The sequence below is a fragment of the Chlamydotis macqueenii genome, chromosome 1 (genome assembly GCF_036417535.1).
Source record: "Chlamydotis macqueenii isolate bChlMac1 chromosome 1, bChlMac1.mat, whole genome shotgun sequence".
Classification (NCBI taxonomy): Eukaryota; Metazoa; Chordata; class Aves; order Otidiformes; family Otididae; genus Chlamydotis; species Chlamydotis macqueenii.
This window is the reverse complement of record NC_141556.1, coordinates 53972598-53997662: the sequence shown is the minus strand read 5'-3', so window position 1 is coordinate 53997662 and position 25065 is coordinate 53972598. Positions and strand designations below refer to the sequence as shown.

The window sequence follows — 25065 nt, the reverse complement described above, 5'->3', positions numbered from 1 at the left end:
AATGTTTTTGAAAAGGAAGAAGTTAAAATCATTGCCTGCTTTTTTATTTGTTTGAAGAAGTTTCCCTGTTACCAATACTTTCATTAAATTAACAGGGAGTTCTCTGTGTGTGGATAGTGGGAAAGTATGAACCCACTAAAAGAAGAGATTTTTTTTTTCTTTTTTTTCTTGAAATTGGTTCAAATCAAGTTCAGAAAGGACAAACTGAAGCTGAATATCAGGAAATGTTTCCTGGTGTCATGGTGTAATAAAGCAGGAGAACCTCTCACATCTGTAATGGAAATGTTACTTGTGTAATTTATAGAAGAACCGGGCAAAGCATGGAAGGGCAGAGTGCTGGGCTAGTCCTGCGGGCAGCTTGGTCACCTCTGCCTCTCATGGTGATGTGATCCTACTGGTGCCAGAGCAGGTGTATAAAGGAAAAATCTACTCCATGCAACAGGATTGTGAATTGAAGTGAAATATATGAACAGGGGAAACTGTCAGAGTGTCATGGAGATGTCATATAAGCCACTGAACTGTGAAATGTGTATTTGCCTCCTTCTCTTCCCCACAGTGTCATTCTGGATGGCATGACAGTTAAGAAGACAATAGACCTGATTCTCATTTACAGCAACACCACTTTAACATGCTTTCACGATGCAGCAAGGCCTTGAATGAGAGTAGCTGTAATCTCGGTCCACTTAAAGGTCTTCCCCACTGCCAGAGCTGAGTGAAGAGGCCTTAGGATAAATAAGATTGAAGCCTGGACTGTTTAATAGTCCATTTGTGCAACTGACATGAGATGCCCCAAAGGGGGATGCCTTGTGCAGAAGTGACGCGGCCTTTCCAGACAAAGAGAATCATTAACGTTGGCTGCAGGGATTTGCAGGGCTGATCACTCTTTAGTTTGATCTTGCTGAGTATAAGGCATGACTCTGTCCCTAGGGAAAAGGACTTTCAGTGGACTATCTCAACATCCACTATCCCTATTTCTAAGCTGCTTCAGAGGATTGCTTTGGGCCCCGCAAGCCGGCTTTGGTAGGGATGGATTTTCTCGCAGGAGTGCTGCTCCTTCCTCTGCTCTCTGCAGCTTCCCTTATCGTTGCCTCAATGTTTGGGCTGGGGGGAGGCTGTCTCCATTGCTTCACCTGTAGGCCATCACTGTCCGCAAATGACATCTGAAATCCCCTTTGGAAAAGGAGCAAAGTGTAGGCTGTGGAGCGTGTTTACATAGATAATTGCTATGGATCCCTCTGCCCTTTGGGATAAGAGGAAATCAAGGATCATGGGCACACATGTGTGCATGTGACTCTTATTGTATTTGTATTGTTGTATTTTCAGGAATTCCTTGAGAGCCAATGTGGGACATCACTTCCCTATCCCAGTCACAAAACAAGGGCAATTGCCTTGCCTTGCCTGGAGTAATTTTCCTGCTTCTCCCAGCCCTTTACTCTTAGGTTTTCCTTTGCTGTCCTCAGCTTTATAACAGTGTTTGCACTGTGCTCCTACTGCTACAGGGTGGGGAGCAGACTCTTGTTTTGGGTTCAGTTCCCAAGTGTTAACATTCTCCTCACTCTTTTCTCTCTTCTGCAGGTACTTGATCAATGTCACCTTTGAAGGCAGAAATTTGTCGTTCAGTGAGGACGGATACCAGATGCATCCCAAGCTGGTGATCATCCTTCTGACCAAGGAGAGGAAGTGGGAGAGGGTAGGACATGTTTAGTAATTCTTGAACTGTGTCAGGGAAGAGGAGGATGGAGAAACGCTGCAGCAGAATAATTTCCCCCACCTTTCTATACTTCTTACCAAGGGCTGGCAATCTCCTCCTTGCATCCTGGGCCACTGGTATCTCCAATACCCAGGCTGCTGTCTTCTCCATGCAGGATGCCATTACATTCTTCCATTAGCATGCATAAAAAATTAATTAGCTTCCCTTCTGTAACCCCTGAACATAAGTTTTCCTGCCTTTCAGAGAAGAGACCTCCTCTGTGCCACAGGTTTCAATGGCAGAGACAAAAAATATTTCTCTGCATGGCTTGGAAGCTGTGAAATTCTGTATGCTAAATGACTGTGACTGAGCTACAGCCACACTTAGTAATATATGCCAGTGTTAACTGTGTTTGATATATCTGGCCACTTCTGTCATTTGCAATGAGATGGTGCATTAAAGTAGGATGTGTACGTGAGATCATATCGAGCTGTTCAAAGATCCAAATTTGCATATTTCTGAATAATTTGCATGTAACCCAAAGCACTTTTTAGAAATGGTGTGGATTTCTATGTTAGTGCAAAGCTTGGTTCATTTCACCTCCCACATAAATGTCGGTGGTCCAGACTCAGAGCAAGCACTCCCAAAGGGTTTGAATTGAAGCAGAGGGAGTAGTTTGAGGGCTAAGAAAATAAGATACAAACAAGTGATGGGAGTGAGAAGTCAGAGCAAAAGCAAGGAGAATTCAGCAGAGCACTCAATAGATATAAAGCAGAGCTCGGTCTGGATGTGATAATGTGTATGGCTTTGAAAAATGCCCTTTGCCCCACCAGGCAGAGAAGGCCCTCTCTCCTTGGCTGCTTATGGACTTACAAGTGGCCTGCATGGCCAAAGCTAGGAAGAAATTAATGGGGAAATGAGAACAAAATAGTGAGCTGTCAGGAGAAGTGCATTCAGAAGAGGGCTGGAGGAACAACATCTGAAGGAGGCAGAAAGGCCATCACATTAGTGCCTGGCAGGCACTAAGGTTTCTCAGTAGTTGCAGGAGTTTGGGAGGAGAGTGAAAGGCCTCAGCTTGTGTCTGGTTTCCAGGAAGACCTGTCTACCTCATGGTCTTGGCATTGTGCAGACCAGATGAGAGTGTATGGTCTGCAAGAGTTAGCAGAGGTCTCAGTGGGACAGGAGCATGATGAAATGTATGGCATGGCATCAGCATGTGTGGTCAACCCTTGGATGTGTTTGGAGGCAGGCTGGCTGCTCAGGGAGCGGGCAGGCAAAACTTAGGCTGCAGAGACCTCACCTCAAGCTCTGCCCATCACACAGCTTCACTGAAGTCCACTAGGGAAAATCCAGGAGGATTTGTTCCTAGCTGGCATCACATTTGTTCTCACAGAAGAAAACTCAATCATCAGAGCAGGAAAATGAGGCAGTAGCAGCATGAATCCTGCTAGGGATTATTAGCAGGGCCAGCTGTGGGGAACGTGTTGCTGGAATGCTTTGCAGGCTCTGGGGAGGCACAGCTGAACGCAGTCCTGTTTTTATGCTTCTTCTCACACGCATTATGCTGTTACACCCTCACCGAGGGCTCGGGGGCTTCCGTTAGTGGTAAGAGGAGTTGTTCAGTCTCCGAGAGCATGGTCTCTCAGATAAACCAGACAATTAGTGGAACAGATACTGGTGAGCTGGAGTGTTGGTGTTAGACCTGGGACTTGCCTGAGCCTTGCTGTCTGTGGGGTCTACTTGGCATCCATTAAACCAGAACAGTTCTTCATTTCATAGGAGCTGGGGCTGGACTGAAATGAGACTATGATGAACTATGGTATTAGTGGTATGAAACACCCATAGTGCTTCCTGAACACAAATGTTTTACCTTGAAGTGGGTGTCTCGCTCAGTGGGAAGATCAGATTATTATACCCAAACTCTGAGCTGTTTGAATTTTACACTGGCAGACTCTTCTTGGAAAATGCAGAAGTCATCTCCAACATACTCTGATCACAGAAAAATACCTTTCATACCTGGAACCTCATACTCTTTTTCTTAATTTTCTCCATTCAGCAGAAATGTAAACATTAAACTGTAAGGGTGAAACACAGCTCTTTGTGGCAAAGATCATAATTTTGTTCCGTGTTTGCAGAGAGTCGGGCAAAGCAGAGTGCTGGCCCTTAACAGCAGCGCCCACGATACAAGCCATAAATTATTCATATATTATTAGCACACAGTTCCAATACCTTTGTACGTGCATTGCTTTGTGGTGTAAAATCATCCAAATCCTCACTAATTTTTGCTAAATTAGCAAGGTGCTTTGTCCTGGCAACTTCTAGGCAATATATAGAAGAAACTGTTCAAAGCGCAGGAGAGTTTCCAAGTCAAACACTCAGGTGGCAGGAAATGAGAGTTGAAAGACTGCATAGGAAACACTGATTCAGTCCACTTGTGTGCATTCACTGTAGCTCAGTCTTTAATTATGTCGCTGCACACTTTTATCCATAATCAGACACTATGCCTGGAAGGAACATCAAGAGGTCATTTAGTCCCTTCCTGTTCTCAAGGGAGTCATCAACCAGACTGAAATTACTCCTGACAGATGTTTGTCTCACCTGTTCTGAGAGTCCTTCGATGCCAGAAACTCCATGAAATCTTGAGGTAATCTCTTCCATGGCTTCTTTTTCCTTACCCTGGAAGGTTTTTCTAATGTCTAACCTAGATTTCCCTGACTGCAATTTAAGCCCATTACTATTTGGCATCTCCCTAGTGGACATAGAGGACTGTTCATTCTTTTCCTCTTTTTATCTTCCCTATGTATGTTTGAAGGCTTCTATCATGTTGTTTCCCAGTCGTCTCTGCTGTAGATTAAACAATAATTCATTCAGTCTCTCCTGGTAAGTCGTGCTTTCTAGTCTTCTGATCAGTTTTATTAATCTCCTCTGGATTTAGTAACACAGTTTGCTGCTCTCTACAGTTTGGTGCAGTTAACTCTTGAAAGGTGGCAAATAGAGTGTGAGCGGTACGTCTCATGGGGTGTATATATATATATAAAGAAATGTTTTAGAACAGGTGGGGCATATATTTATAAAGAAATGTCTTAAAACAGGTGCCAAGCCTTCCATTTTCTGAGCAGCAAAGGTGTAGGCAGTGACTGAACTGTTTCAGTATTTCAGGTCTGTGAATTTTTTTGAGATTTTGATTTTTCATCCTAATTTGGGAAGAAATATCTTTACAATCTCACCAATTATTTCAGAACAGGAACTAATTTTCCAGAAGAGTTACAGCTGTCCCCAGACTCTGATTATAATAAATCTCCTCCTGCATCCTTCAGCAGACTGAAGCCTCATAGTGCTGACAATCATGAAGGAACACATAGAACAACCACTTTCTGGAAAGGGGCAGTAACCTGAGCTCTTCTGCTCTTGTAGCCATGAGTAACGATTCCTCTTGTGATAACCAAATGTGCTGCATTTCATTCACTTCTGTGTTCTCTGCTCCTCAGGGGCAGAATGCTGCATGCCTTCTCTCACTACCTTTTAATTAGCTATTTAGTAGAGCTCTTTGCTCCACTGGCTGGACAGCCTAGGTGTGTTTTGGGTGCCTAGATGCCCTTGTTGTATTTATCATAGAGGGGCAGGTTTGCAGTTGGAGGTGGTGGGAGGTCCACCCTTAAGCCCCATGAAGGGCCTTGCCTCAATGCAGTAATGGGCTGGGGCCAGAAGTCTCGGAAGGTGGGCCAGAGGATTGGTACTACACTAGGTTTTTGTGTTTGTGGGTTGTGATATTTTGCGTGGGAAGAGTTTTCACCCAGGCTTTTTCTTTACTTTACTGATTACCTTTCTCCTTTGCTTTCCTATAATCCCATACATGATGAGGACTTACTTCTGATCCCTTTGTGAGAGCTGTCAAGTGCTGCTTCTCCAGCTCTTGTTCACATCCACCTTCCCTGCTGAGGCAGGGCATAGCAGTCTTGTCCCATCAGCTCCTAGCTCCTCCTATCTGCTGCCTCACTTTCTCCCAGCAAACCTGGAGATGGCACAAATGTTACTATATCTGAGGCCCTCTTTGGGATTCTTTTTTTTAAATTTATTTAATTTCTAGTGAGTTTTCTACCACTAGGTTGTTCTCAGCCTCTCCCTTTTGCTAGCGCTTCTCTGCCTCTTCCCTTAGGTGTGTCACTAGGGATCCAGAGCACCTTTCCATGTGGCTCATGACAGCAATCTCTCATGCCACCCCACGGAGCCCTTTGATTGCAAGCTCCCTGGGGCATCTCTTACCACACATGCTTCTGTAACTGCTGCTCCTGGCTGGACGAGAAAAACTCCAGGAGATAGGTTTGGTGAGGGTGCCACTACAAGCCATCTTAGAGGGGGACAGATGGGAAACTTATGCTGAAAGATTCGTTCTCCCTGCTGCATGTGCTAATCCTCTGACCCTATCAACCCTCACCCCCCTCAGCAGATAAAATGTTTGCCTGCTGCTGCTCCTATAATTATCAGTGTTTGACTTTTGAACTCTTGAAAATCAATTAGCAGCATCTGTTCTGCTTCCTCTAGCCATCGGTGTGGCCATGATTGCAAATTCACGGACAGGCTGCTCTTAGCCTGTTCCCCTACACCATTGCACACATTAGTGCTCCCAGGGAATGAGGCCATTTGCTGTGACATGCTGTCAGCTGCCTCAGTGACTGTAGTCTTCCAGGACTCCCTAGTGCTGAAATAGGGTGAAAAATGGTCCCATTACTCTCTGCCGCATGCGCTTTCCAGAGGTGTGTTTATCCTCAATCATAGTCCACATAAGGTTGGTTAGCGAACTTGTGTGACGCTTTCCCCTGCTTGGGACAGAGCAGTGTCATGCCTATCCATGCTCAGGAAAAGTTCCCTTGGGATGTGGGAAGATGATACAGAAAGGAAAGAGGATTTAGAAAAGAAAAATGCAAAAATATGATTTGTTTAATCTAAAAAAAGAGGAAAGGGAACAAGATAAATCTTTGAACATCTAAATCATTGTTGAAAAAGGACATTATGAACAGCTGCTTTTCATGTCCACAATAAGCAGGAAGAAGAAGAAATTTTGCTAAATTTTCAAGTAGAAAGATTCTGGTTAGATATGTAGGGAGCTGTCTAATTGTTAGCATGGTGAGACACGGTGGGGCTCGTTTGCTGGTGAGGCTCATTTGCTGGAGGACACATAGAAAAATATCCAACAGCACAGGGTCTAAATCTATCTTCTCCTGCCTCAGAGCTCATGGATGCAGTAAGTGATCTCTTATGGTTCTCTGCCAGCCTACATTTCTGTGATCAGATGAACAAGATGAACCTGAAGAGTGTCTCACAAGAGACCACTTATTTGATAGGAAAGAAAAATTAGGTTATGGACAAGCTGATCAGCAAAAACTTCAAGCCTGGTCCAGTGAGGACATAATTTCTGCAGGCTTCTACCACATATCTTTTGTATGAGCAGGGAGTTGACGCATGAAGGCTATTGTGGATGGCTGCAAACAAAAGCCCTTATGGAGGCACTTGTCACCTCCTGCAGTCTGCAGCTTTGGAGGGCTGATGAACACCACAGAGACACTGAAGAGGTATCTTCAGTGTATCTGTATCTTTTGATAATGATGCAGCCTTCAGGCCTGGTCTCAAGTCTTTCTAGGTATTAAAAGAAATATTCGCTTGTCATTTCTTTGTGTGCTTCAGTGTCCCAGTGGCAGAAATAACAGGGGAGAGGAGAAGAGGACTGAAAATCCAATCAGTATTCTTGGCTTTTAGTAAGGATCTGTGTGGTACTGGCTACTCCATAAGAAACCAATATGAATCATGTACCTGTTATGTTTCCTAGCAGAAGGAAGAATTTAGATTTCTTTATTTATTCAATTTTCTGAAGAAGCCTCTTTAAAAATAAGAAAGAAACAAGAATGTAGGATTGTGAGGTGAAATCTGCAGCTGTACAAATCCAAGCATCTTCTCTGAAGGCCCTCCTCTGCCTTTGGAAAGATGACTAGATTGTTCGAGACAGTTTCCTCCTTGTGTTGTCTGGTGCCCACTGGAGCAAGCCTTGCTGATCACTTATACATGCATGCACAGGTATGCTTGCCTCTCTGAAGTGGAAGGTATTGCCTCTGGTCAGGTTCTGCTCTGTGTGTGGAGTTCTGGCATCTTGACAGCATGTCCAGGGACTTCAGAGAGGAAATGTTTTTTATCCCACTGACTCCTTTTGTGGTGAGACAAGATTGAATTGTTTTTGCCAATCAGTCTTGTTTTGCTAATTTCCCTTTGTACATGGGGATTTATGACTCATTGTCCCTGAGGAGAAATGGCATAGGAGTTTGTTTAAACCTACTCAGAGTTAGTGACTGATTCTGTTCCCATAGAACCAGTTTTTAGAAGGATATAGCTTCACCTAGGGCAGATGAACTGTTCTGGATTTAAGCACATATGTCTGAAATTAGAATGCGAGTCTGTAAATGCATTTCCCCTTTATTTGTAAAGAGTTCTTTCTGGACATTTCTCTAAGGGACCGTAATTTCCTGAATCCCTTGCTTCTCATTAGACAGGAGAGTTGCATCAAAGAATACATATTTTATGGATACCACACTCCCAAGTGAGTGTCCCTTAGATACCTGATCTAGGTCGCATCTGATGGCTCTGTTGATGACCCTGATTCAATCAGACAACCAGATGGCTTTATTTGTGCACCTATGCTGCATCCACTGTCAGCATTTGGCCTGGCTTCTCATAGTTGTCCAGGATGTATTTGTGGCTAATTATGGCCATGCCAATCTTACACTGGCTCCTAAGGAGAAGGGCAGATGCAAGTGCCACACAAAGCTTTCCTTATTAGGCGATAAACGGAATGATCTTTCTGAAAAAAGCCTCCTACATAAATCTTGTGGACATGCTGATCAAATGGTATCTTTGCTGACTGATCGTATCAGACCATTAGATTAGATTACTGCATCCTGCAGTAATGAGCTAGTCCATCTCTTTGACCAGAGAGGACACTAGCTAGGTGTCTCCTCCTAACCACCGCATATTATGTCAGTATAAGCTGTTTGCTGTCTTTGCCTCTTGCTGAAGCAGTTCCTGACTTTGTTTGCTTGAATTTTTGAGTGTATTTGTATGATTCATGAGCCTGCAGAAAAATATCCTGGCTCTTCTCCACCAGGCCCTACTCCTTGACTACCGGAGGGAATTCTTACATTGAAACAGTGACAGCTTCTTGGAGAGACCTTGTCCTCTAATGCAAATCAGATATTGGAAAATCTGGAGATCTTTATTAAGCCCAGGCCATAGTTAGAATGCTTCCTACCATTTCTGTGCTGGTGTAGCTGATGAGGGTGATAGTAGCCATCTGACCTTCACTGGGATTGCCAGCCTGATTCCTTGGAAGGGTAACCCTGAGGACTGTGCCCAGTGTACTAATGTGGTAACACCATCCAACCATGGAGAAGACTGCTCTTGCCTTGGCTGCGTTCTGGATGAGAGCTCTAGTCTGGGGCTTTCTTGCAGCTGACTCGCCCGTGCCACACAGCGACGGAGGTCACCATTCCCCTTGCCACATGTATATGCAGTCACCTTTTACGTGTCGTCATTGCTGTCCCCAGCACCCAGTTATGGACTTGGGACTTTGCGCTGCAGGGAGCTGTGTGAACGCTAACCAGAAAGGTGGCTCCTACCCCAAAGTGGTTACACTTTAATTAGAAGACAAAAGGCAGCAGATGGGTACAGATGGACCAACGGGGGAGTACAAGGGAACAATCAGACAACATTAGTCAGCATGGTAGGCAGCAGGCTTTGCACACCAACTGCCTAACTCTTCTGAGGGCTTTGATAGGCAGCAGAGAATTATAACGGGTTTTGTGCAAGCCTTTGGGGGCCTCATCAAAAGCATGAAGGGCTGATAGGAAAAAGTAGTAAAGGTGCTTTTGCATGCTTGGAGAGCTGTGGCGAGAAGGTGCAAAAACTCAAAAATACCCAGTGCTTCTGAAAAATTTCCAGTCTTTTTAAAATCCAAGGGGATAAAGCATAACTTCACAGAGAACCAACCAAACCTGTGGGGAGGCTACATCTCATGATGCAGTACCATCTCTCTGTGCAGGGCTGGTGCGCTGGTGCCACAGCCACATTGCTTCTGGTCAAAAACCCTCCTGCGTGCCACCAACTTGGAGGTTTCTGTGGCACGTCAGATACTGCTGGGTATCTGTGTCCCTTTCATCATGAGCATTTCATTGATTGTGGGAATGTGTTATGCCAGCATGTTGACCATAAACATCCATATCTTAATACAGGTGATAGCTGAGCTGCTGCAAGAAGACCAGCTTTCAACCATGAATATAGTAATTAAATATTTTTATCCAACATAGTATCAAGAATCCATCCTATCATCCCTGATCACTCCACAACATCCTTAAAAAAAAACAGGGAGAGGAGTTTGATTTGGTTAGAAACGAAAGAAAGAAGCATAGCTGTTGGTTTGTGTTTTTTGGTGAATGAAAACAAATTCATAGTTCTTTTTGAGTGCACGCAAAATGGTTTTCTCACCCAAAAAAAAAAAAACAAACCAAACCAGGTAATTTAAATGTAGTAAACCCATTTTGTAACATAGAGCAGTTTTGATAGAAAAATATTATGTGAAAATGAAATTTTCAAAAGCTTTCATTTTGTGCATTGCCATTTTTAAACAAAGTGTGTCACTGTGAAAAGTCTAAGTGATATATGCTGACATTCTAAGAATCCCCTCCCTTGCCCTCTCTTCAGGCCAAAACTCTTCTCTCATTTCAATCGGAGCACAAGAATGACTTTTTCCCTAAAATCCACTTATGAGTGAACTGACTATTTATCAGCCCAGCAGAATTGCTCCAGCTGTACTCCGCTCAGGATTAACATGGGCAGGTTGTGTCCCCTACAAGACCGGGTGGATACACAGCACAGCAGACTTCACTTTCCCTTGCTTTGTCCCCAGCCACATTCCAGAAATCACTTCAATGAGTCTGTAGCAGCCAGAAACCACATGGACTGCCTCAGTGCCACTGGAAGAGGCAGTTCATTTCCTGTTGCTTTTGGTGGCCAGACTATGCAATGAAAAGACAGTTGAGGAAAGCATGGGAATTTTGGCAGCTTTAAGATTTGAAATTCATTAAGAGATGAGGGCAGAGAAGAAGCAGCCAACCAAACTGAATCTGGAGAAAGTGCTAGCATAGCTTCTGCTGAAGGAGGCTCACAGCGAGTGAATGTGGCCCTGGTGCCTGAGGGTGTGTTTTCATCTGTTCGGTTGCGTTTGCTTGAGGCTCTGTCTCATGTTGACAATGTCTTTGCTTGGTCTGTGAATACTTTACTTTTTCTATTTTTACATTTCCTGAATGTTAGTAACTGGAGGCTCTGTTTTCCTTCCATGGGGCTTGAGAGAAGGGAGGTGCTGCTGTGCCCTCATGTGCATATTCATAGAACCCTTAATTTTTCTTTCTTTTACCTTTTTCTTTTGGTTTTGTTTTTCTTTCTCTTCCTCCTCCTGTACTCCATTTTTTTTTCTAGCTAGGGTTTTGGCAGTTTGCTTTTCCTGGACTAGAAGTCTGGCCACATTTTCTTCTGGATGCGTTTGAAATATTTTTTTCTTAATATGAAGTTGCTGAGACTTCTATTCAGTAAGGAAGAGCTTGTTTGCTGTGTCTTTGACTTGGTTTCTCTCTTCTGGTGTTGGGTCTGGCCAGCGTTCCTGTGCTTGGTTCTCACATAGTCCTTGCTTTTGGTTTGAATCCTGACTGTGTGTCATTGACTTGACTTGATGCTGACCTGCATCTTGGTCATACTTTTACTAGACCAGGTCAGTCTTTTCCCCTGCGTTTTCCTTCACACTGTTATGTGTTAACTTCTTTGCTGCTTTTCAAAGGTATCTCAGTGTTAGAACTGTGGTTATCACTGGAACTACTGTGTGCTTGAGTTACTCTCAGTGCTCATGAACTCTGGCATGCGTTTAGTGTCATCGATTTGAGTGTACAATATGTTCAGCATCGTTTGTTTTCCCTCTGCCTGAACTGTGTTTTCCTCGAGTCTGTAATTTTTTTCAGACTGCCTTTGGTAACATTAGATCCCGGCACTCACTCTTTCGTTGCCTTGTAGTGGTGTCTGAATTTCTGTCACTATCCTTTGGCCTTTCTTCCTCGTCAAAGGCTCTGGCATTTACTGACCTGAGTTTATTTCTAAACTGTGCTGGGGGTTGTGCTATCTTCTGCTGAGTCAGTAGGCTGACTGACTAAATAAGCCAGGCTTATTTAATGTCCTTTTGTCAGGCTAGCTGCATTCTGCAATGTCTCCCACCATGCCAAGCCTGGAATATTGTTTGACAGCCTTTTTCTTGTTCCTGTTTAAGCTTTCGACTTGGTCTGCATTTTGTGTGACAGTTTCTGGCGTTTGTTTCCCCTAGGTTTATTTCCTCGGTTCCTGTATGTGATAATGACTTACATTTCTATTGTTCCTTCCTTCCAGAAGGATCCTAAGCACTTTGCAAAATTAACATACAGGCAACATTTCACTCTGAGTAACATTCAGCCGCTCATGTGGTGGAATGGGGTTAGACTGTTTAATGATGCAAAACAACATTACACAGCCACGTAGGGTAAGAAAGAAGAGTCTCAAACAGAAGGAGGTGAGGAATTTTTAATTGGGCTCTGGCCAGTTTTGTCACCAAAGTCTGTTTTTGGGGAAAATGACACAGGTGATTAAAGATCAGGAGTGATAAGGCCCGTGTCCTTCCCTTTCTAGACGATAATGCCGGAGCCTCAGATATGTGATGCGAGGAAGAAATGAGTCTGTGAAAAAACACAGTTTGGGATAAATGAAATTATTCATTAATTTTGGTCAGATATGGAGGATTTATTTTGAAGTTTCATTGCTGTAAATGAAAACTGACATTTTGGTGTTTTCATGTAGACTCGCAAAAGCCTTTAGATACCATTCACAGAGGCGACGTGGAGGAGGAAATGGCAGCATCTTCCCCCAGATCCCAGAGCCTCATTAGCCAGACGGTGAGGACAGACTCCTAGGCAATGGGAAAACTGCATTCAACTCCCTTCTGCCTGACTCAGAATGGAGTTTTAAACTGCAATCTCCATCACCACTTAGGAGAGAGGTCTAACCCTTGGGACAGGGATTTTTTAAAATTTATTTTTTTCTTTTTTTAATTCAAACTCCTTCACCAGTAAGTACTCAAAGTGTCTTTATGGATGTTTGTTTGGATCCAAATTTCCATCACTTTTATTAATCATGTCTGATAAAGAACATGATTTTTTGTGTGTATGTTGAATGGATGCGTTTGATTAGTTGAAAACTCAAAAAAGCAAACAAGCCTGAGTTTTGATTGAAGCAACACCTTATTTATTTCTTTTTCCTGTACTGTTCAGACCTTGCTTTGAAAAAGAATTTTTTGCACAGCTTAATCAGAACATCATTTTGGTCAGTGTTGGAGCATGTGGGACCAGCCCTTACAAGACTGGGGAAACGGTGCAGCAGGGCAGCTTGCCACCCGCCACATAACACAGGATGCACTCTGCAACGCTAATGCTAATAGGTGCTGCGCATCCTTTTGTTCTCCCAGTAGATCCACCCTGGCATTATGTAATCCTGTGGTTTTTGAGAAGAAATCGTGTTTGCTGGTAAATCAGCTTATATGCACTGGACACCAGAGGCGTGCTGCAAGTTTTCCAGTCTAAGCAGTGTCATACGACAGTCTTACCATCCAAGCTGGAAGATCTGGGAATAACAGAAAGAGTCCTTTCTTTTGCAGCCTACTGCCTGAGATCAGCTCCTGCACGCTGAGTTTAACTGTTTGCTCTGAGCATCATCTGGGTGTTTTAAGAATTCGGGATTGCTCAGGTCACTTCTTTCAGGCCAGTGCTTTACTTCTGTTCTTTTTTAGAAGTGCAAGCTATTTGCTTTCCTTCTTAGATGTGTGCTCATTTTCATCGAGGCCAGAGTTCTTTGTATTGCTGCATTTAATTATGTTTGCTTTGTAAAGACTGCTGGGATTATGGCAGCATCTCATTTCTGTAGCTTTTCTGCCTCTGACAGGGGCTACCTGTAGACAGCTGCTTTCTCGAGCTTCTCCTGTGTATAGATCAGCCTCTGTTTGTAGTTTCCACCAGCTTCAAGCCTTGGCCTTTTCTTACAGTTGGCTGCTATTTGAGGTCTCGGCTTTCAGGATGGCTGAGGAACAGACCTATAGAGAGCTGTATGTGTCTGTATTTGAACAGTTGTTCTCAGCCATCCTCTGTCTCCTGTGTTTGGTCCCAGAATAAGTCCTATGTGTGTATATATTTTCCTGCTCATTGACCAAACACCTTGCTCCAGCCTGGGACTAATGGAGACACTGTCTTACAAATAAAGATTAAAGAGTACAGTCTAGTGAAATCTGCACTAAGGACTTTCTCCATTAAGAAGTCCCCTGTCTCTAATAAACACTGTGAAGTATTCCCAGGGTTTACTGTGCAATGTTACTTGAACTTTAGTTAAAACTTGCTTTCTCTGGGTAGGCTGTGTCTTAACTGGACCCTTACCTGGTTGCTGAGGATAGATTTTTCCCAAGTATATATTTTTGCCAGATAGGGAGTATGATAATTTTCTGCAAGTGTTTGAGGGGAAGAATCAATAATGAAAAGACTTCTTTAGAACAATCCAAATGAGTGTAATGAAAGAGTAATGGGGAGGCAGGAGATAGAGCAGAAGTGCATTTACATTGAATATCAGGGATCACTGTGTTCTTTTAGAAGATGCAAAGAGTTGCCTAATGAACATGCTGTGAACCTGGTTGCTGCAGCTGTTGACTATGAGATGGGACAGACCAAATGGGAGGGAGGTGGAGAGGAACTGACCAGAGGTATGCATTGATTTTTTTTATTTTCATTGTTCCATATCTGTCTGTGTGTTACTCTGGAGGGTGAGCAGCACAGCATCCCTGAGGGAAATCCTCTCTCTCCCAGATACCCTCTCCCCCCACCCGCCCTGTCTGCCCTCCTACAAACAGGAGCATGGAAGAAATTTCCCTTGCCTTCTGCTTGAGGGGAGGGGGCTCAGTTTGTGCCGTGACAGAGGGAGAGGACTGAGAAGCCTCCTGCACCCTGAGGAGCCCGGTAGGTCTCTGCACTGCCTGCCCTGCGCCTGCGCGGGTGGAATTTTCCAGGAGTGTCCCCCTCTGCCACCACCATCGCTTTGCAAACTTCAAGAAACGCAACTCATGAAAATGCATTCTTAGCACACAGCTGACATGGTCAACATCTGGTTTCCAAAGAGAGTGCTGTGAGAGATTTGAAATTGCTGTACTGAGGAAAAAATGACTTGGGGTAATTATAGATACCTAACAATACTATTTAATTTCTTCTGCCATGTCTTTCCTACATGGCATATCTGGTAATGCTTCAGAGAACTGAATAATTCTGACAGAGGGCAGTGAGAAGGGTAGGTAAGGGACAAAAAAGTCCCCTGTGATTTCAATTAGGATCTGACATGAAGGAAATGCGAGTGAAGGATTAGGTGTTTTCAAGTCCTGCTCCACAAAGGGAGAACTTTGCCTTTTTTGTGCATTGGCTATGGGAGGAGGAGGAGGATATGGAGGATGATGAGGGAAGCTGAGGAAGACAGGATCTCTGAGCATAGCCTTATAGGACAAAGCTTAGCCCAAAGCCTCACTGGCAGCTGGGGTGCTTCTGCTGAGCAGGCTCAGAGCTTGAGACCACAGGGGAAATGGAGGCAAAATTTATAAGGTTGGATCTGTGACTAGTGATGAGACTGATAGCTCCAGGAGGCAATTCAGAGTGGCAAAATGTCAGACCCCTGCTCAAAAGCACCTTTGCTTCCTCTCATAGAGGGAGTCTGCAAAGACCAACCTCAGCAGGCTCAAGTGAGGACAAGTCTGGATCCCAGCAAGGTCTCCTCTCTGCTTCAGAAGTGCTGTCGCTCTGTTGGCACTGCAGTCCAGAGGTCCTGCATAGGCTGTGTGCGTCCACAGCCAAGACTCCTCCTGGCAGCACAGAGACAGCTGCAGTGCTGACCTGTCCCCCAAGAAGTGAACACATTCCCTGGGGGCTGCTGCAGTGGAGACGGTACCACCAGAGGGGCCTTGAAAGAGGCTCGAGGGCCAAGTAGGAGGACTCATGTGGAGGTCAGAACACGGTTGAGAAGAAGCCCTCAGAGACTAAGTGGCACATGTGAAGGGGCATAGTGAGAACCACAGAGGGCAGAACTGGGAAGTAGTGGGAAAAAATAGAATTTGAGGACATTGGATGTTGGTTCTGGTGTCAGAGTGGAAGCACTCAGGAGAGGGAGTCTTGACGAATGTTGAACTTTTCTGTAGAGCTCAATAGCAGAAGGATATTATAGGGCACTGCTATTTGATTTGGCCTGCAATGCAGCCAGGCTCGCAGTGGATAGACAAGGATGCAAGGTGAAGATGTAGCCTATGTCTCAAGTCCCTGAGATGTTGCATGTTACCTTTCTGCCCTTGGGCTGTGTCCCACCTCAGTTGCTGGCTCTGAGACAATTATAGCTGTGCAGAGGTGAAGTGAAAGGCAGTGGAGGTTTTAGAAAGTGATGATGGAAGGTCAACGAGAGACTTCAGGCTGAGGACTTGTCAATTGATCTAGCTTGTGCTGGTAAATTGTCCCCTGAAGATAAGCTCTTAGTATAATTTCATTTAGAAAAATGTACCAAAAGGGATATAATGAAGATATTCGTATTATGAAAATGTAACTGTTGTCTTGGAAGAAGCACTAGTTAAGACTCATTTGTCTATCATGCTCATCAGGGTTGTCTCAGTGACATCTAAGCTGAAGAGCTGTTGATGCTGATGTGTTACAGTACTTAAGTGTAGGCCTTGGGAAAGAGGCCTACGTATACAAACATACCTATTTGAGTGACTCTGCCCAAAAGCAACTCATATTGAGTTAACTTGCAGAAAATCCTCTGAAAGTTTTTTTTTAGTGTAAAACTAGTACCTAAATTAAAATATATTTTTCATATGAGGTGCTTGTTTTCCTTGAGACACTCCAACTTTTTGTGAGAAGGCTGAGAAGTTTGAAAAGAGAAACTCCAGAGTCTTTTATTGGTACAAACAGGTACAAATTGATTTTGGTTCTTTGTTCTCAAATTTTTTAATATTATTTTGAAATTTTCAGCAAAAAAAGCAATGTCAGGGACCTCCTCTCCTTTATATTCCAATGGATATTTCTGTGTGTTTCAGGAAGGCAGAAACACAAAACAGATGATTCTGGTATTAAAAAAAGAACACCCTCTTAGCCAGTGTACCTCCTTCAGAGGAAATTACCATTTCTCTCTGCTCCAGAAGGTTCTGCAATGATAAATGCAAAGCTGTGCAGATGCTGAGGGAATAACCAAACCTTGATCTCTGAGGAAACAGCTAGGGATAGTTAGCAGTTCAAGGTTGAGATCCTGGACAAATCTGAAGCTGTAATCTTTTTACCTATTGAGAGTTTATGAATGGTATGGTGAGCATGGGCATGGCTGTGTGGCAGGAAAAACAGAAATTATTGGAGCAAGGTATGAGAATTAATGATAAATATTTAGATGATTTCACAACTTTGCAAGATGGTTTCTAAAGAGTAAAGCAAAAATGAGGTGTTCTGTTCTTGAAAGTCCTCTCTGACAGGCCACCTAGACACCATCCTCTATAGTGTCATGTGAAGCTTGTGTATTTTCCTTGCTACCTTGCACCCTCTCCCACTTCCCTCACTCCAGAAGCTTCTCTGTTCCTGCAAACTGGACTACTCTGAATTATACTGGTGCTGTAAAACTGATACTGCAGTTCTTGACACAGCCCCTCCTTCTGGGGCCTGAGCACCATCTTTGTCCTCTGGTGGATTGGTACAGAAGTCCTTGCCTGGTTCTTCATGTGAGATGTGCATGCCCAGGAAACATTTTCAGGCTTTTCCAACATTGTCTCTCCGAACAGTGCTGGGCATAATAGTGGTGCAAAGATCAGCAAAGCCAGAATATGAAGATAGCCAAGAAAAGGTATAAGGCACAGGAAGGGTTCAAATAAATAACTCTCATGAGATCTGTGTTGAAAGCAGATTGACTGCATCCTTGATTACAAACTTGTATTTTGGAGGAGAGACTAAGTCAAGGTTATTTCTGCTTAGAATTTTGCTGTTACTGGTCATCTGCTTCTGAAGCACTTTGCAGAGCAGTGATCTGAATACTGCCACGTGGTCAGTCAACTGTCTACCTACAGCATAATACCAACAGCCCTGGAAACTGGAACTGGCTTCAGTGATTTCCTGACATCACCTTGACCTCTGTAGAAAGAGGAGGAGACAGGTTACCAGCCTTCTGTGAACAACTCTAAGAGATACTGCAAACAGCTATTTTTCAAAGTAGATGTGCTCCTGCCAGAGGGCTTCCTTGCAGGAAAAAGTGGTTGCTGAGTTGCCTGTGCAGAAGCAGATCTGAAGATCTCTGATTTTCTTCACCTGTTTCATCCTAGGTTTGGGAACAGATAGGAGGTGAAGGTTGTAATAACCAGGATTCAGTCGCTGAGTCAGACACACACCTCTGTTCTTCAGCTGCAGGGTAGTTTGAGGTAATTTCTTATCTACACAAGGGCTCAGGAAAGCCCTAGACAAACTAGACAAGGTTCCAGTTTGCCTATGAAAGGAGCCTGGATGGCTGACCTCCAGCTGCTAGGGTGTCCCATCTATTTTGTCTTGGACATGTGGATAAGAAATAGCACCCTAGCTGTATAAAAACATCTTTATTTTGATTTTACTTGTTGTGTTTTTTGCCCTTCTTGCTGCCCTTTTGCTCCCGGATGGCACGGAGCACTGTACAGGAGCCTGTGCTGAAGTCATAGTGAGGTTAAGCCATTTCATTGAATAATGCTCGTGCATTGACCCTACAGTACATCTCTTTTTCAGTGGTGGGCCTACCTTCTTTTGTATTTCTGGTGCAGCTGAAGGTACCTAATTTGTTCTTCAGAGCCCTTTGTGGCTTTGTATCTGGAGTATTTTGTAGCTTTATGCTTCAGCCTGAATTGAAATTAGCTAGCTTAATTGAGCTAAAAATCTGTAGTTTTGTACATGTAGTTTACTAGTGGTGTGATCCTGACACAGGGTGCTAGATACTGATACTTTCTTCCATGCCCTTGGTAAAACGCAGACGAAGGTTGCTGACCTTTAAGACAAGTAGCATTGCCTTCCTGTTAGCTGAGACCGCTTCTGAGGAGAATAGCAGTATAGGGAGGTGTTGGGTGTATTTCTTCTTTATGGGCCGTGGAGGTCTCTAATGTCATTTTCTGACCTTGTGTTAATTGGAAGTGTTTCCTCGGATGTTTTTCAATTTTATTGCTATTGCACTTGGAGAGATTGAAATAATACATAATACAGAGTGGGAAATAAATAAAACCAATGATCTTATGAGGTTTGGCAAATCTTACGTCTGTGGTGCCTGGAGCCTCCTTGTTGGCTAATAAACTATTTGTCCTTCTTTCTCTGGCTTCTCTTCTGGTGAAAGTGTTCTCACAGGACTTCTCTCTTACACACAGCGAGCACCAGAAATGCTAAGGAATGGGAGGCAGGGCAGTGAACAGGGGACATACACATTGACTGGAGGGGGTGCAGGAAAGTAGGGAACAGTGAAATGTGGAATGTAGGAAGAGATAGATCAAAGCTGAGGGATTTGTTGACTCCTTTGTTAATCAAGAAGTCAAAAGAGAGAGAATCGATCAGAAAAAGAGGCATTCATCTACGTTAGAGCAATGCCTCTAATTTCCTTAGCGAGATGGCTCATAGGCTGTGGATAGCTTGTACCAGGAGAAGTTCCAGGAAATGGGACTTGATTTATAAGGGAGGAGCAGCTCAGCTGCCTGGGGAGCTCCTCAAGCCCTTGCTTGAGGTTAAGTTTCCTCTCTCTACTGGTGCAGCTGCAGAAAGAGGAACCTTCTGGCTTGTGGATGGACTGATCTACACAGACTGTTTTTATCAGCACTTGTTGAAAGGAGTGCTTCATGCTGTGGAGACAGCAGTTTCCTTCCCGTTTATATTATGGTCATCTGGAGATACTTGCAGTTGTGTAGCCATGGCTATGGAAGAAGAGTTTGGACCAGAGCTCACAACGATGTCCCTTATCTCTTGCAGTTTGCCACATCCAGAAGAAATCCCTAAACTGTTTTGATGTAGTTCACTAAAACTTTCTGTGATGATCCTTTTTCTAAATCCACCTGAAGGAGATAAAATGTTATTTACTTTGATTTCCATCCTCAATCTTTTGACAATATAGTTTACAAAGGGGCATATTTCTGGGATAAATCAGTTCGAGTTCAATCCGTCAAGAATGAAAATTTCTTCTGTACCCCCATTCCCAGCAAATTTATTTGCTTGAGAAAAGGAAAATCTTGACATTTTGTAATTCTTTGTCGGGAAGCCATGCTGAGTATCAATGAACTTCTGACCTGTGGCCTCGGGCAAGTGTTCTTTGCTCATGACATGTTTTGCAGCAGCGTTTTTTTAATGAAAGATTGTGAGGTGCAGCTGCCTCTACAAAGGCAATCCTCAGTTGCTCTAGGTCTTTCTGATAGTACCCCTGCAGTCTGTGATGGGTGGCGTGTGGTACAGACCAACTGACTCTTCCTCCATCTTTAATCTGTCCACAAACTCCCCAAGAGAAGCTTAGGGAGGAGAGGTGGAGCTGGCCTTGTGACAATTTCTCTTCCCTCTGCTTCACACATGGCCCAGAAGCCAGCTTTCCAGAGAAAGAGGCACTTGGAGAAATGGCAGCTGAAATTAAACTGTGGCAAGAGAAAGGGGTGATAGAAGTACTTTTTGAAAGAACATGTTAAATTCTAAAGATCTTCTTCAGTCCAACTTAATGGTGAACACAGATCAGGGGGCTTTCACTGGTGATCAGAAACAGTGTTGGTTTTCTGCAGCTGCTAAGAAACTTCTACTCTATGCTCCAGGCTTTTTTGGCCATGCCTAGGAGTGTAGCATCTCCACAGCAGGTTATGAGTTCATTGTGTTTTAATATTGGCCATCAATGATGTGAGAGACTTCAGCATGGTCCAAGATTTTCTCACTAACAATGTAGGACTGCTTTTGCTTATGCTCTCTGGAAAGTAAAGTGAATTTGTTCTCCAGCTTGTCATTCCATACTTCTCCACAGATGCTGAGAACAGTTAAAAATGCTGGTGGAGTTATTTAAGTGTCCAGTGATTTGAACTCAGAGGACAAGGCCTATCCCTTGGATATTTCAAGTGTGTGGTCCCCTGGAGCCCAGGAAAAAAAGAAAACTTTGTGCTAGAGACAAGCACTTTTCTGGCAGAATTTTGTGTTGAAAGCTCTGTTCTTTCAAAGTTTCCCTTAGGCGAGGACAGTCAGCAGAGGCAGATTTACTTGCAGAATGGCTTAAACATAATTATGTGGGCTAGCCTCCCATTAGTATTATGTCTTTAGGGAAAATAGCCCAAGTTTTTAGTTTTAGTGTGATGTTTTTTCCATCCTTTTTACCATCTTGTTTTGGCTGCAGTCTGGGATGTCTGTTCAATGGTCAAAGATCTCAGGCATCCAAAATGCCAGGTGTGAAAGTCTGAAGCAGCAATCTTGTGTCTTGCTTGACACTTCTCCACCATCCAGCTAGCCTCTGGCTTTTGCCTGTTGCTGCACACAGTACACCAAATATAAGCCCAGAAACAAACCTCAAGAACAGGCAGTGGTTGGCACTGCGTGAGAATCTAGACCTGTTTCCCCAGTGTTTCCAGGAGATGCACATTTCAGTGAGGTGCCTGCAAGGCAGACAAAACTTTGCCTATATTATTCTGTGAGGAGGACAGGTGAGTGGTGTTTGGTGTCTGCAGAAAGCTGTAGATGTGCATATGGGTACTTGCGCTTAATAGGGTACATGTGGAAGTGTACTGGTCCTACAGGTATTTCTGTGTGTGAGGTACAGATACTGGTCCTTGCAGTGTGTGTGTAGCACTGCCTCTTTCTCTGTGCGTGTGTGTGCACTGCCTATCGCCATTTCACTTCTTTCAGTCTGAATTTATGATTGATATCACAAGAGCTTTTATCACTCCCATAGCTCCAGGTTTCTTTGCTTCTTTCTAATCATTGCCATTACGACTCTGGAAATGGTTCCTGATCCCGAGAATGCTCAGTCCCTTCCTCATCAGCATCAAGCCATGTCCCCCACTGTTGCGCTATGATAGCAAGTTCAATAATGTAATACTCCAGTGTGTGGAAAAATATTTCCTGGGACTCGAAAGCATGTATGTATGACCCTAAATGAAAGACACTAATGAAAAAAAGAAAGTTGTAGGTACTTTTTAAAGGCTCTGGATTAAAAAAAAATAAGACTTTCTTTCTTTCCTGCATTGTAAGCAATCTGACTCTCCAGACATCTTGTGTTGTCCATTGTAATTGTGTCTAGTCCTCCACAAGCTCATAGTTTAGAAAGCTTTGCTTTATGAGGATCATAATGATCCAAAATGCTCTTATTTTGGTATGAGCTTGACATAAAGTTTCTTCAAAAGCTCAAAATTATAACAAAATCACAAACAAAAAAGCACTTAGAATTTGACCTTACTAAATATTTTTCAAGTTATATTATTGTGAAGAAAAAAACTTACCTCTTTTTAATAAAAAGATACACTTTCTAGTGCTCGGATAATTGGTCAAAATTTAGCTTCATGTTTGTTCAGTGGCATAAATGACTTTTTACATCAGAGGAAATCTAATTCACTAATAGAAAAGTTCTGAGTGATTGTGAGTGAATGTTGCTTGAGATCGCAGCTGACCCCTGAGATTTCTTCTTATTTTCTCATTTTGAATGCATATCAGCTGTGGATCTCCTGAGAGAGCTGCACGTAGATATGTGATTTTCTGGAGAGTTGTGCTTTGTCTTCAAAGTAATAATGAAGATTAAATGCTGGCTGTGGCCAACATGCATGGCAAATTGCAGCAAATATATGGGCTTGCTCTGTTCAGGAAACAGTCTTCTGTTGCAGATCCATGTGAAGATGTGTGTTGACAGGTGAGAGTTTGAATGTTGACAGCTGATTTGGGATAAGAGCTGTCTTTTTCTCTAAATGGGAGTTGTCACAGAAGAGCCTAGGATGTGTCATAGTCCACTGAACTGGGTAAACATGGCAGCTCTTAATAAAGCTGTGAAGTCTGTTGAGGTTTGTGGCAGTAGTGCGGTCAGGATGTGCAGGGCAACAGTGTGTTCTTGCCTTGACCTGACTCCAATCCAAAGTCTTCTCTGCATTCTAGGAGCTGGCCTCAGAGGGTGTGAGCTGCACCCCGAGGAAAAAAAAAAAGAGGTGCTGTTTTCATCCCAGAAAGTAGGAAGGAAGAGGGTGATATTAGAGAAATTATACTACAAGGCAGCAAGGTGGCCTTTCCTGTACCATGCATGATTTCCTTTGGAAATGGGAAGACTCTACTAGATTGTTCCCTCTTCTTTCTCTCTTGATCTCTACTTACTTACGTCCTTTCTTTTTTTTTGGTTTTTTTTTTTTTTAATTTCCTCTTCTCTTCTCATTGGCTGGGTTTCTAAGAGCAGCCCAGCTGGGATTGAGGTAGAGCTGCAAACTCGACTCTTGTGCATTCTCCTAAATGCCTTTTCAAGCAAGCTCAATAATTGATGAGCACCTGGATCCTTGTTTGCACTGAAGAGTGCACATGGTATTTAGTACATGAAAAAGCTATTTTGCCCATCAGAACTCATCCCTAGAACAACATCATTTCCCCAGGATACCAGTTAATTGTTCTCTCACTAGTTATAGAGGAACTTCCTTTCTCTGATGGTCTCAGCTGCTTGACTCCTTTCACCCTAGAGCTTGTGCCTGCTCCCAGTGCATGGCTGTTGACTTCCACTCGGCACATCAGAGCACAGTTCAGACTCCTTCTTCTTCCAGTGGGTTGCTTCCTGACCAGTGCTGTCCATCCTGTCCTCTGCTACAAGTACAGCAGGCTTCGGGTAATCTCCTAGGTTTCCACAGCCTGGATTATCATCCTGAAACATTGCATAACTTGCTGCCTTCCTGGGATTAACTGCTCTTCATTGAGTTAGAAGATGAACTGAAACAGCTGGGAGTGCAGGAGGGAGCGGGAAGTCATGGTTGAAATGTCCCAGAGGAGCTGGAGAAGGAGGAGGAGGAAGAGTGGGTGAGAACTGTCATGTCAGGGAAGGTGCAGGCCATCAGCTTGACATCAGTCCCTGCTCAGCACATGGGTGGGATAGGGTAAGCAAGACTGAGTAGTTGGAGATGCTGCTGAGCAGGACAGAGGCATATTGACAAAACTAAGTGTGGAGTGGGAGGAAAGACTAAAATAGTTGAGGTGCTACAGATGGGGTCTAAAGTGCACTGGCTGAACTACTTATTGCTGGCAAGGCCTGAAATGGCAGGATGTGCAACAGGCCAGGGCTGTAGGATAGGAGGTCTGATGTGTGTTAATACCAGTCTCTCTTCTGCTGTCAGCATCACAAGGGAGACTTGCACAAGGGCAAGGGAGAATATTTCCCAAGACAAGGTAACAACCTCCTTTCTCCTGTTGCAGCAATGCATTACACACCCAACCTGCCCCTTTTCCCAAAGCAAATTTACAGAAAGCGTGTTCTGCAAATGCACTGTGTTGGATCTGTACCTGTAAAGCTGACCCAGGTATTATCTGCCAGAGAAACATGAATGCCTGTCTTTAAAAAAGAGTGGTGGTGGAGGGGCAGAGGGGAAAGGAGCTTGGGAACTGCAGATTTATGGAATCACTGTTCCTTAACTCTGATCCTTAGAAAAAATATGAAATGAATTATCAACCAAACTCCTTGTTAGCACCTGAACAATGGCAAGGAGACGTGTAAAAGTCCACCAGGATTTGTTGAGAACAAGTTATGTCAGACCAATCTAGTATCTTTCTGTGACAAGGCAACAGGAATTGTGGACAGAGGTGAAACTGAAGGTGTCATCTGCTTTGACTCCAGCAAGGTTTTTACCATCTCTCTCATCACACTTTGTTAGCAACCTAGAGGAGCAAGGTCTTGGGGAGAGCTAATAACAGATGCATGCAAAATAAATAATAATGTCAAAATGGAAGGGAGCATAGACTGGGGTTCTGTGAGGGTCTGTCCTGTTCTCAGTTCAGTTCAATGTTTTCTTTAAGAGCCTTGGTGATGGATGGAGAATTTGCATATCAAATTTGAAGATGACAGCAAGCTGGGGGGACTGTGAATTTGTTGGAGAACAGGGTTAGAATTCATAATGATCTTGGCAAATTGGAAATACACTCTGAAAAAGTGGGATGTAATTCAATAGAGACAAGCGCAAACTATTGTACCTTGGCAGGAATAATGGACTACATAAATACAGTGCAGAGAAAGATCAACTCGATCTCAGTTCT

General features: G+C 43.6%; 1 protein-coding gene across 1 annotated transcript in view; it reads left to right on the top strand.

Moving 5' to 3' along the window:
• The window catches only part of GRIN2B (glutamate ionotropic receptor NMDA type subunit 2B), a 205278-nt gene that overhangs the window by 125627 nt on the left and 54586 nt on the right, over positions 1-25065 (top strand). The window contains exon 4 of the mRNA XM_086740101.1: positions 1576-1690. Within this exon, the coding sequence (XP_086596227.1) occupies positions 1576-1690 (115 nt within the window). The remainder of the gene's footprint in view (positions 1-1575; positions 1691-25065) is intronic.